The following is a 12,451-nucleotide window of genomic DNA, read 5'->3' on the forward strand; positions in this document are numbered from 1 at the left end:
AAAGGCATCAACTTAGTAATATTCCAAATTGATCCATGGGAATCAAATTGTGTCCTTTTCTTGGCTGCAGGCAAACACTAAGTTTATATGTTGTTGGTATGTTGCTATTATAATATATATATATATATATATATATATATAATTAGGGTTCTAATATGGTAGACATATGGAAAGAGGAGATTTAATAAGAATTTAAAATATTTGTGGGAAATATTACAAAAATTAATAATAAGATAGTGACCATTTTATCATTTAAATATGATTTTTGTTAAAAATATTTAGCAATTTCATTTTAATCTTAAAAAAAAAAACTATAAATTTTTATTTTAGTCCTTCAATTTTCATGAAATTTTAAGTTTAGTCCCGTGTTCAACTCTGCATACCTGCATTTGCCCTAATTTTCGACCCGTATTTATATATTTTGTATTTATTAAGGTCTTGTTTAATAATCGTTTAAATTTTTTATTTTTAAAAATTAATCTTATAAATACGACTCTCATCCATAATTTATTTATTTGGTTACTTAAAAAAAAAAAAAAATCTTTTCAGTTCTTCATCATTGGACAAATGTTTGAAGACAGAGACAAAGAAGAACAAACAAAAATAGCAACAGAATCCAAATATTTCTTAGAAAACTTTGATTCCAAGAAAGAACACATGTAAAAGGACGGACTCATCAAGCAACGTCGTTCGTCCCACAGAGCTCGACCAAGAACACCAAGAACACGATATATTTGAAATAAGAACTCTACAACTTTAACCTCATCGGGTTTTTTTTGTTCAGTAATGATCTTTCCGTTTATATATCCAACTTTGTAAAGTTAGCAATAATAGCAATCTTTTGTGTATCATAACATTGTTCGAGTTTCAAGTGTAATCCAGTGCGTTCTTCTTCTTGAAAGTTGCAAGGCTCAAATATTCGGCCAGAATTAGAACCAATCTAGTACCCACATTACCAGCTAGCGATGTTGTGTGTCACAGTCATGTTTGTCCGTGTTGCAAAAATCTTGCCTTGTCTGGATAGTTTTTATGATGTATAATTTCCTTCTTGTATTTTCGGAGTTACGTCGTTCTGGCAGAATCATGTCTATGTTTGGTAGACATGAAATATCCCAGAATGTACTACAGGAGACACAACTAGCCGTCAACTCTTCCCTCTCAGATTTTGTATGACCGTTCGGCTAAATCAAGTCTAGATCTGCTAGACTTGAATCAAATGTAATATAAGGAATGTGACTAGTTGTTAAATTCTCCCTGCCCGAAAAGTTATATGCTATTTAAGCCGTTGTGTAGTCTTTTTGCCTGTAGTCATCTAATTCTCGTTTCAATCTTTCTTTCAACCTTACTCTCAAAAACCTTTCGGCCCCGTTTTCTAAAACCTTCTTCTGAACACGGGGTCAGAGGCTTGAGCATACATTGACCGGTCATAAGCAACCCGATACTAAATTGGCTTGACTCACTTAGAGTTACGAGTGAGTGCTGGTGGGAAGTTAGAGGTCAAAATTGATTGTCCACAAGTATTTGCTATTTACCATAGTACCCCTAACTTGTCTTTGAAAATGACGTGGTTACCCTCGCCTCGTACCGCTAAAACGGCGTGGTATGAAGTTCCCTTCTTCTCTGCCTCGCTGCATGACTGTAAGTTCCAGTATACCCTCGTTGAGCCGCCGAAGATGGCGATTCATTTCCGAACCCGAATCAGATTTCCAGATCACTCAAACCAAAAATCCAGTGGCTATTTCCTCTTGATTTGCCGATTTTTCTCCAAATCTCTCTCTGAAACCCCTTACGATCCGCCATTTTCTCCTGTTTCGAAGCTCCAAAAGGCGAAGAAGAAGAAAATCCAAGATGGAAATTCGAATTCAATCAAAAACTCCACTCTCCCTCTCCATTCCGATCTTCCTTTCGATTTCTTCTACTCCTACTCCGAGACCAATCCCTCGGTTAATCCGATAGGTTATCGAGAATCTCCCAAATTCTCGCCGTTCGGACCTGGCCGACTTGACCGGAAATGGACTGGAACATCGGCCCCTTCAGAGGTGGAAGTGAAAATCAATGAAGTGTTAGAGGAAAGAAAACGGATTCTAGGAGATCCATTATCGGAGGAGGAAGTTGCAGAGCTTGTGGAGCAGTATCGACATAACAATTGTTCTCGGCAAATCAATCTTGGTAAATATTACAATAGTTTTACAACCATTCTGAAATGCTAGATTGATTCTTTCATGCTATGAGAACTTGAATTCATGTTAATGGAGGAAATTGGCTGGTCGCTGTACGTTCGAATCCTTTCTACTAATATATTTGTAGTTCTTATGCACATTCTACAGTTTTGTTCTTGTTTTTCATGATCATGAACTGTTGCTCAGATACTTTTTTAGATCAGGTAAGAAGGAATAAAGGGTTTTTGAATTTGACTTAACTAGGAAAAGGGGGAGTTACCCATAACATGTTGGATGACATACACAACCATTGGAGAAGGGCTGAAGCTGTGAGGATCAAATGCTTGGGAGTGCCAACTCTTGATATGAACAATATATGCTTCCATCTTGAGGTTTGAATCTCAATGTGTTCAATTTAAAGATGAACTTGCATAAGGAAATTACCTGATGTGAGCTATAGTTTCTCTGTAGGACAAGTCTGGTGGGAAGATTATATATCGACATATCAATATCCTTCTGTTATACCGTGGTCGAAACTACGATCCCGAGAATCGACCAACTATACCTCTTATGTTGTGGAAACCTTATGCACCAATATATCCAAAGCTTGTGAAGAATGTGGCTGATGGCTTGTCATTTGAGGAAACAAAGGAAATGAGAGGCAGGGGATTGAATTCTCCTCCTCTTATGAAACTTAGTGAGTAATCGTCGTTTCAATGCACTATTCTAGATCAATCGGTGTCCGTGTCTGGCTCTGATACCATTTACTTATGCTCAAGTTGACTACAAATCTTTATTTTCTTTACGAGATTTGTTTGTTTTTGAGATATGGCTAGTAAGATTGCATTTTATAGTTTTATTAGGTTGAAACTTCACCCATGAATGTGTTTTCTGCAGCGAGGAATGGTGTATATGTTAACGTCGTGGAGAAAGTTAGAGAAGCTTTCGGGTTCGAGGAGGTCGTTCGACTAGATTGCACTCATGTTGGAAGCAGTGACTGCAAACGGATAGGCGTTAAATTAAGGGTAAAGCTCTTCTCATCCTGTTTATTCTAAGTCAATGTTGATTGGATACTTTCCATGCTAAGTTTCCCCTTCCTACAATCTAGGATTTGGTACCTTGTGTACCCATTTTGTTCAAGGACGAGCAGATTATACTGTGGAGAGGGAAGAGAGATCCCGAAGAGGGCGTGAACTCGTAGATGGTGGATGTTGGACGTCGGGGACGTGCGTGTGGAACACGCGATCTCTGTTACCAATGATGGTATAGATGATGAGAGGATGGACTTTCTTCAAGGATGAGAAAATGATACTGTGTACTCGTTTTGTTCGGGGATGAGCCGATTATACAGTGGAGAGGGAAGGGAGGACGTGAAGAGAGCACGAACCCGAAGAAGGTCGATGCCAACTGAATAGAGAGAGAAGAAATGTAGCTTGAATGAGTTTTGGGAATTTGTTGATTTTCATTTCTCAAACCTTGTGTTGTAATGTTGGAAGTTGAGCATCTCGACTAACCTTCGCATGCAAGTTTATGCCCGTTGTAGATCTTAGACTCGAACATCTTTGATTAATATCATTGTAACAGCTCAAGCCCATCATTAGCAGATATTGTTCGCTTTGGTCTGTTATGTATTGTCATCGTCCTCACTGTTTTAAAACACGTCTGATAGAGAAAGGTTTTCATACCTTTATAACAAATGTTCCGTTTTCCTCTTCAACCAATGTGGAATCTCACAATCTATCCCCTTGGAGACTAGTGTCTTCGTTGGCACATCGCTTGGTGTCTAGTTCTGATACTATTTGTAACCGCTCAAGTCTATCGCTAGAAGATATTGTCCATCTTAGCTTGTTACATATTGCTATCAGCCTCACGGTTTTAAAACGCGTTGATAGTGAAAGGTTTCCACGACCTTATAAAGAATGTTTTATCTTCCTCTCCAACCGATGTGGGATCTCACAATCTACTCCCTTTAGGGACCCAACGTCCTCATTGATATACCGCTCGGTGTCTGGTTCTGATACTATTTGTAACAATCCAAGCCTACCACTAGCAGACATTGTCCACTTTAACCCGTTACATATCGCTGTCAACTTCACTGTTTTAAAACGCATTAGGAGAGGTTTCCACACGTTCATGAATGTTTCGTTCCTCTCTCCAACAAACGTGGAATCTTATAATCTGACATCAAATCTTGGATTAGCTTGAATAGAGAGATCAATAACGACAATTGATTTGCTACAATCAATTTATATACCTTACATATAACGAGTTCTAGTCAAATTACAGATGTAGTAGATGCAGATAAATGAGAATGATGGAACTAGAAACTGATGTAAGATGAATTATATGTTCATATCAACTATTTACATTAGGTTTCACCTGAAATTCTTCAGTTGATGGTTCTTCTCAGCAACACAACCAGAACCTATCAATGAGGTTATCCATGCTTGATCAGACTTTACTGGTTCATCATCATCATTTCTATGCCAACTCCAAAACGCATGAGTTGAGTTCACTATCTTGAGTTCCCCGTGACCGAAACTAGCTTCCCGAAAAATTGACCATTCAGGCTGTGAGTTGTACCTAAGCGAAACGAAATATCAATCAGCTTTCAACGTTTTCATCCGTTAATGTTCGTACTTATGGAATGAAATAGCTATATTTCGATAATTATGGTTATTGAACTTTCATAAAAAGTTCACTTCAATATAGTTATCCCATACTTGTGAGCTAAACCTTCTCGGTTTCCTCCGTCGCCAATAGTTATATGCACAGCACCACAAGGATCAGATTTTCCAGCATTCACACGTTTCTGCCAAAGAGTGAAAATGAATCAACGGATACTCGAGGCGAACAAGGAATAAGGAGATATGCAAAAAGAACAAAAATTATATACCGAGCGTTCATAAGCATGGACATGGCCAGCAATGACTATGTCTGCCCCAGCTGCATATAACAACGGCTCTATGGCAGCCATCATACCTGCACCTTCACCTTGATGAGCTTTATTACTATTGTACCATGGCACATGGAATAACACTACTAGCCAGGGTGTTCTTTCCCTGTCCACCTTTGCAAGATCAGCCTATTGAACAAGAAAATTTCTCATATAAGAAATCTATTCAAGAGATTCATGGTACTGGAAGGAGTCGAGAGAAGATGTTGAATTGAATGGTCAAATCCAACGAACTGGTTGGGTTAGACATTTAGACTTTGACTAGGATCGCACAACAACGCACACACTCAATCTAGATAAACACTAAGAACATCGAAGAGAAAATGCAAAGAGGACTATTTGCTAAAGGTTATATTGATGACTTCATGTATGTATAACAAGAGAGAATAGAATACAGAGAATGCATTCTCAAAACGCTGCCTAATAGGGTATATATATGATTCATTTTACTATACATAACTGTACCAGATATAATTATCTACTATATATAACTATCTACCATAGATATAGTTTTTTACGGTACATATGTACTATTTAGTACTATTTACTTTATATGTCATTTACGATATATAACTTTACTAATCTATAACTATAACCATTGACTAAGCTGTAAATAATCTGTCGGCTCCATAACCTATTCATATCGTCTTAGAAAAGTGTCCTAAACTTCTCAACAAGCATCCTTCTGTAAATAAAATTAAAAGCTCACGAACCTTCAACCATGCATATTGATATGAGGATTCATCATAATCAGTATACGATCCAAGCATAATCACATGAGTTCCGGCAACTTCAAAAGAATAATAGAGATTTGAACTTGATCCACTCTCCTCAAATGGCATCTTCCATCTTGCATTATAGGAGTCAAATGGAGCCTTGAATAGAAATATGTCCTCCTTTTCATGGTTCCCTTCAGTTACCATCCATGGCCTCGCACTTGCAAGCGGCTCCACAAGCTCACCAAATGTGTCCCACCGATGCTGCAAGTAATCGGCGTAGGATAGGTCGCCTGGAAGCAGATGAACATCATATTTGCACAGATCAATGTGCTCTAATGTTGATTTAGTCCATCCACTTTGACCCAGGTCCCCAGCCACTGAGAAAGTAATTGGCAACTGGGAAGGAGGTGTCTTCAGCTGGAACTCAGAACCTTCCCCTCCACATCGGTAATAATAAACCGTCCCACCCTTTAGAGGCCCGATTACTGTATGATGTATCTTCCCTGACTTATACAAAATATAACTATATGAGGTGCTCTCTCCTTGAGAAACAGAAGTATATTCTCCAGGTGATGTGCCATATTCAACATAAGAGGGAGCAGAGTGATCGTTAGTAATCCATGTGACTCTCATATGCTCGTCTCCTGCTAGGGAGATATGAACCTAAAAGGAATTAATGAAATACATCAAACAAAAACAACTCAAACTCCTAAAACTTTCCTTCATTCATGGACTTTGAAAATTAGCACAAAATTCAACAAGTGATTATCAATGTTAATTGGTTAAGAAATGATACTACATGGATTTGTACCATGCTAACGATCTTAACCATTTGTTTTTACTCCAGCATAATCATTTGTTCTTGTTCTTAACCAATCTAGGTTGATGTTCATGATCAAAACCCTAAGATTACCAAATTCAGAAGGTGAAAAAAAATCGTTACTATTCTTAGCCAAGAAAGTCCACCAAATTTCTTCACAAACAAACATACAGATGATACTAGTAAATACCAAGATTTAACAGGTCGGAAATTGACGAACAGTTGACAAGAATTACTGTACAACGAAAACTCGATTTATAAGCGCGATTCACCTAGAAGAATCGAGCTACTGCAAAATCAAACATGGATTCACAACGAATCTTCAAAAATCCAACACAACAACGACTCAATCTCGTTTGCACAAACAAAACCAAAGAAGAAGTGGAAACGAAACCTGCTGTGGTTGAGAAGATGATCTAAAACTCCATGGAAAATGCAGAGTTTCGCGTGGTTGAGGACGAACATAATCAGCTCTGAAAGTGGAGATGATAGAAACGAAGAGCAAGAGCATAAGAATCACCTTCCCTTCCATTTTCACTCGAGTTCATCCGATTGCTTCCTGCAATTTGTTAGAACACCGAAGAAATCGCCCTTTTGAAAATTGTTTGTTTGTGTGAAAAGAAGAACAATTTATCCATTTCTTCTTCCATTTCCACTTGAGTTCATACTTGACAGTGACAGAATTTACAGAACTTCATAATTTATAAAATTATATTATTAAATCATTTTAAATAAATGCTAAATTCAATCTCTTTATAAAAATTATAAAAAATCAATTAATTAAAATTTATAAATTCAACTGAATCAATAAAAAAATAATAATAATAATAATTAATTAATTTTTTTTACCTTATTTTAATTTTTTCTAATTAAAAAAATTATGTAAAAAATACCAAAAACTCAATAATTTCAACCATAAAAATTGAATTATTTAAAAAAATAGAGTAAATAATTTTATTTATTTATTTTGTAGGAAATTGGGTTTTCCACGTTAATTTTTTTTTTCTATCTTTATATATTTCTAAAGAAAATATTATGTTTAATGAATAATTTTTAATTTTTAATATAATTTCAAATTTAATAATATTTTATAAATAAAAATATAATATAACGTTGAAACTAATTTCTATTAAATAAATAAAATAAATATTATTTATTTATTTATTTATTTATTTTTATTTATATATAAAATAAAATAAATATAATCTCGTCACTAATTCATAGAAAAATCTATATTCGTCGTTTAAACAAAAATTTCAACCTCATTAACGGGTTTTCGTAGGTTTGTTCGATCTCTAAATAATAACGTTTAAAAGTTTAGGATAAATCTATTTATTTATTTTTTTTTTTCTCGATGATCCTAACTTATAAAACTATTATCGATCATGGTGGGAAATGACCTAAACTCCAATAAATACCTAATTATTTCAAGTTGGAGTAAGAAAGAAGGGACGTAGATTCCTCCTAACTTTCCATTTTTTAATATTTTTTTCTAACACGAAATCTCTCCCGGACATAATTCGAGTTATATATGTTAGACGAACACGACTCTCCACAATAGTACGATATTGTACACTTTGAGCCTACGCTCTCGTGGCTTTACTCTGGGTTTCCCAAAAAAGGCCTCATACCAATGGAGTTTCATCATTCCCTAAATTAGCCGAGGTGGGACTTTCATCATCCAACACCTCCCCTTAATCGAGGCTCGACTCCTTTTCTTTTGGAGTTCTTTGTTCGATATTTGAGAATTTACCAATCTATTAGCACGACTAAGTTTAGGGCATGACTCTGATACTATGTTAGACGAACACGACTCTCCACAATGGTATGATATTGTCCACTTTGAGCATAAACCCTCATGGCTTTACTTTGGGTTTCCCCGAAAGACCTCATATTAATGGAGATAGTATTACTCACTTATAAACTCATGATCATTCCCTAAATTAGCTGATGTGGGACCTTCATCATCCAACAATATATAATAAATTTAAAAAACTCTCGATCTAGTTAAAAGGATAAGAGTACGGATAGTCTTGTCCCAAGTTTTCAAGTCACTTGATCGAGTTAAAAATAAAAATATTTCAAATATTAAATTCGAATGAAATGAAATGCAAGTTTTCAAATTTACTGGCAGGTCGGGTTATTGACGTTGGATGATGAAAGTCCCACATCGGCTAATTTAGGGAATGATCGTGGGTTTATAATCAAAGAATGCTCCCTCCATTGGTACGAGGCCTTTTGGTAAAGTACAAAGCAAAACCATGAGAGCTTACACTCAAACTGGACCACCACCACTAGCAGATATTGTCCTCTGGATCGTTACAAATGGTATTAGAGTCAGACACCGAACGATGTGCCAGTAAGGACGCTGGGTCCCAAAGGGGGCGATGTGCAGGAGAACAAACGGATCTGGGTCGTTACAATACCATTGTCGAGAGTCGTGTTGTCTAACAATTGGAACGGGGATTGTTGTTTTAAAGTAATTAAATGATTAAAAAAAAATTGAAAAAGGGAATATTGCAATGAAACTAATATGAGCCAATCATTATTACACGTAGGAAAACTTATCTACTCAATCAAACGACGTCGTAAAGTACGTACACTTTTCTAGTTCTACAAATGGCGTTGTCGGGAAATTCGCCGGTGACGATAGAGCGCCGCCGAGAACGATGCTTCATTTTCGATTTCGGATCCGGTTCGGAAACTCTAAAAACCCGCTAAATCGCATTCCTCCAATTCATCTTCAATTCAAGCTTCTTCAAACCCTAGCTATGGCGGATGTTCCTCCCAGTACCGGAAGACTCGTTTGTCCATCCTGTTCGAAACCGGCTCGTATCTGTCTCTGTTCGCGGCTCCAAAACCCTAGTCTCGAGAACTCAGTCGGAGTAATCATTCTTCAACACAGTTTAGAGAAAAAGCATCCGCTAAATTCTTCTAGAATCGCAAAATTAGGTCTCAAGAATGTCGCGATCGCTACCGTTTCCGACGTTAATTTCGAGGCTCGATTCACTATTCGGTTGCCTGAACTAAATTCTGATGAAGAATTTAGCTTCGGAAATGGTCAAAATGCTGCTCAAAAGCCTCAAATTCAAGTACAGAATCGGGATGAATCTCTAGTTGATAAACCTACTTGCACAAAATCTGACGAAGGAGCTGCGATTACCGCTACGATTGGGAAATATGGCGTCGTTAACTCATTCGATCACATCTGGATGCATCAACCGAGTTTGCAGGATCTTAAAATCGATGAGGTTTTCGCATCTCCAGAAATTAGGGCATCAATGGCGAAAGGATTCATCGTGAAGAAACTGCAGAAGCGGCAGGTGGATGAAAGCAAGGAGCTAGAGGAATATGCTGAGTTCGAAATCGAGGTTCCTCCCAAGTCAGTACTACTTTTTCCCTCTGATAATGCTTTTACAGTAAATGATGATGATGTTCATGGTAGTGATTTTCATGTCAATAATTTGATAGTTTTAGATGGAACATGGGCAAAAGCTAAGAGAATGTACAATGAAAATCCTTGGTTGAGGCTTTTGCCTCATATGAAGTTGGATTTAGAGAAGATGAGCTTGTATAGTGAAGTTAGACGTCAGCCTAAGACTGGTTTTTTGTCCACCATTGAAAGCATTGTCTATGCCTTGAAAGTAATAGGTGATCACCCTGAGGGGCTGGATGATTTGTTGGATGTTTTTGAATCCATGATAGGAGATCAAAGGAGATGTAAAGATGAGAGGTTGAGAATCACTACTCAAATTTAAGATTTCCTCCGAATCAAAATGGGCAACACTGGGTTTGGTTCTCGATGAATATGTATTGACCGACGAGACGTCGAGAAGTGAGTAGTAGGCTTCTATTGCTATGCAATGATAGACAGGATTTGTAGACCTTTGATTCACATTTGTCAAAGAGGTGAGATGTGAGATCCCACATCGATTGGAGTGAGGAACGAGTGTCAGCGAGGATGTTGGGCCCTGAAGGGAGGTGGATTGTAAGATCCCACGTTGATTAGAGAGGAGAATGAGTGCCAGTGAGGATGCTGGACCCTGAAAGGGATGGATTGTGAGGTCCCAACTAGGAACGAAACATTGTTTAGAAGGGTGTAGAAATTTTTTCCTAGCAGACGCGTTTTAAAAACCTTAAGGGGAAGCTCAGAAAGGAAAGTCCAAAGAAGACAATATCTACGAGCGATGGGTTTGTGCCGTTACATGAGATAAATGCAAACATAACTAGATGATTCCTTACAAGAAGAAGAAGTTGAAAGATCACAAACCTTCAGCCATCTCTATATTTGTCTTGAGTACTCATCTCAATGATGATCCAAGCACAATTTTACATGAGTTCTTGCTCCACCAACTTCAATAGAATAATAGAGATTTGAACTCAATCCACTCCCTTCAAACATCATCTTTTCATCTCAAGTCATAGGAACCAAATGGAGGCCAAAATCCCATTCACGACACTGCACTCGGCCGGATACTCTCGTTCAAATATCTATGGACTCGCAGTTTGCTTACCAAACCCACCACTAGCATATATTGTCCTTTTTGGGTTTTTCCATTCAGGTTTCCACTCAAGAATCTTAAAATGCGTTTGCTATGGAGAGATTTCCATACCCTTATAAAGAATGTTTTGTTCTTATCCTCAACCGACGTGGGATCTCACAAATTAAGTCTCTGGTTCGTATCTCTCATCAAAAGGATCTCGAAAAGTGGCTTTACAAGCCCTCGATATGTTTCTCACCTTGCAGCTAGAAATGAGCTTCTGAAAGGTTCACCTGATGTTGATCTGGGTCCATTCAGAGCAACTAGGAAGGAGGAGGAGGTGACTTTTGCCTTCATTTTCTTGAGATTCTGTTTGCTTCATTTCTGCAATGTCTTGCAAATGCTGGAAGCTTTGTGTTTTTTGTTTTTGTTTTTTATTTTCTTAGTTACATCTCTAAACTACGTAATTCTTTGTCACTTAGCAAGTATTTATAAACATTTTTTAAAAAACATTTAGAGTCAAAGATCAAATTTTATATACGAGTTCCAAACATGTTCTCTATCCACGTTCTCTCATCTCAACGGATTCAAACTTTCATTCTAAAATGATAATCTTCATGAACAGGATCAAACCTTATTCCGAACTATTTACCATTATTTCTCTTTCTTATGCGAAAGCAAGTCCCAATTATCATTCTTGGAGGACTAAATTTAAAATTAAATGAAACTATGATTCAAAGTATAGATACTAAAATAATATTTTGATGTATATAAAATTGAGAAATCTTTTGGAACTCAAATCTAATTTAAACTTTGAGATTTGTATTTATTTAATTTTTAATCTTCAAGTATCTTAAATTTATGGGTATATACAGATTGGGTTAAGTTAGATAAATGCTTGGATTGAGTCGATTGGATGGTTAGGTTATCATATATGTTACGTTAATAACTAAAATTTCATAAAGCTCAAACATTAAACATCCATTACAATACATCAATAGAATAATTATATACATTAAATAATTTTAATCTTCGTAATAATCTTAAAAATAGGATAGGATATGGTTGGATTGTAATCCCATTTTCCGTTTGGTTGGAATTTTTTTATTTTTAAAAAAATCAACTAAAAAAAATCTAACATCACCAAACTTTTATATTTTAGGTTAGATAGTTCAAGCGGGTCGTATTCTTGAATCGTTTGAACACTCCTTTTTAATTTTATGTCTAACATATTCTTAAACTTTAAAAGTGTATAACACAGAACTTTTAATTTTATATCTAATAGATCCTTAAATTTTTTATCTGGGATCAACCTT

At 36.5% G+C, this 12,451-nt stretch overlaps 3 protein-coding genes across 4 annotated transcripts; 2 read left to right on the plus strand and 1 right to left on the minus strand.

The window, feature by feature from the left end:
• The first annotated feature begins 1,624 nt into the window (after positions 1-1,624).
• On the plus strand, positions 1,625-3,764 carry LOC111796875 (RNA-binding CRS1 / YhbY (CRM) domain-containing protein). 2 transcript variants are annotated; one of them, XR_015421501.1, is made up of 5 exons: positions 1,625-2,169; positions 2,424-2,551; positions 2,631-2,860; positions 3,057-3,184; positions 3,268-3,764. XR_015421501.1 is itself a non-coding variant. In XM_023679668.2 (5 exons), exons 1-5 carry the CDS (start codon positions 1,674-1,676, stop codon positions 3,358-3,360), a joined length of 1,071 nt encoding a protein of 356 aa, XP_023535436.2. In that variant the 5' UTR covers positions 1,625-1,673; the 3' UTR covers positions 3,361-3,764. The 2 variants fall into 2 exon arrangements, 1 of the variants encoding a protein (XP_023535436.2); XM_023679668.2 differs by having other exon boundaries at positions 2,631-2,856.
• A 601-nt stretch (positions 3,765-4,365) lies between these two features.
• On the minus strand, positions 4,366-7,300 carry LOC111797296 (purple acid phosphatase 18). Its single transcript, XM_023680275.2, has 5 exons — positions 7,049-7,300; positions 5,829-6,497; positions 5,056-5,244; positions 4,883-4,971; positions 4,366-4,742 (listed from the first exon to the last, which is right to left on the minus strand). The coding sequence occupies exons 1-5, from the start codon at positions 7,184-7,186 to the stop codon at positions 4,535-4,537; spliced, it is 1,293 nt and encodes a 430-aa protein (XP_023536043.2). The 5' UTR covers positions 7,187-7,300; the 3' UTR covers positions 4,366-4,534.
• Positions 7,301-9,308: 2,008 nt separating this feature from the next.
• Positions 9,309-11,673, plus strand: LOC111797060 (DTW domain-containing protein). Its single transcript, XM_023679942.2, has one exon. It carries the CDS (start codon positions 9,324-9,326, stop codon positions 10,410-10,412), a length of 1,089 nt encoding a protein of 362 aa, XP_023535710.1. The 5' UTR covers positions 9,309-9,323; the 3' UTR covers positions 10,413-11,673.
• Positions 11,674-12,451: the final 778 nt, after the last annotated feature.

The sequence above is a fragment of the Cucurbita pepo genome, chromosome 6, assembly GCF_057944985.1.
Source record: "Cucurbita pepo subsp. pepo isolate OVF chromosome 6, ASM5794498v1, whole genome shotgun sequence".
Classification (NCBI taxonomy): Eukaryota; Viridiplantae; Streptophyta; class Magnoliopsida; order Cucurbitales; family Cucurbitaceae; genus Cucurbita; species Cucurbita pepo.

Coding starts and splice junctions, on each gene's coding strand:
- LOC111796875 (XM_023679668.2), top strand. CDS start 1,674: ATGGCGATTCATTTCCGAACCCGAATCAGATTTCCAGATCACTCAAAC. Junction 2,170..2,423: donor TTCTCGGCAAATCAATCTTG/GTAAATATTACA, acceptor TGACTTAACTAG/GAAAAGGGGGAGTTACCCAT. Junction 2,552..2,630: donor ATATATGCTTCCATCTTGAG/GTTTGAATCTCA, acceptor GTTTCTCTGTAG/GACAAGTCTGGTGGGAAGAT.
- LOC111797060 (XM_023679942.2), top strand. CDS start 9,324: ATGCTTCATTTTCGATTTCGGATCCGGTTCGGAAACTCTAAAAACCCG.
- LOC111797296 (XM_023680275.2), bottom strand. CDS start 7,186: ATGGAAGGGAAGGTGATTCTTATGCTCTTGCTCTTCGTTTCTATCATC. Junction 5,245..5,828: donor ATCAATATGCATGGTTGAAG/GTTCGTGAGCTT, acceptor CTTGTTCAATAG/GCTGATCTTGCAAAGGTGGA. Junction 4,972..5,055: donor TCCATGCTTATGAACGCTCG/GTATATAATTTT, acceptor ACTCTTTGGCAG/AAACGTGTGAATGCTGGAAA.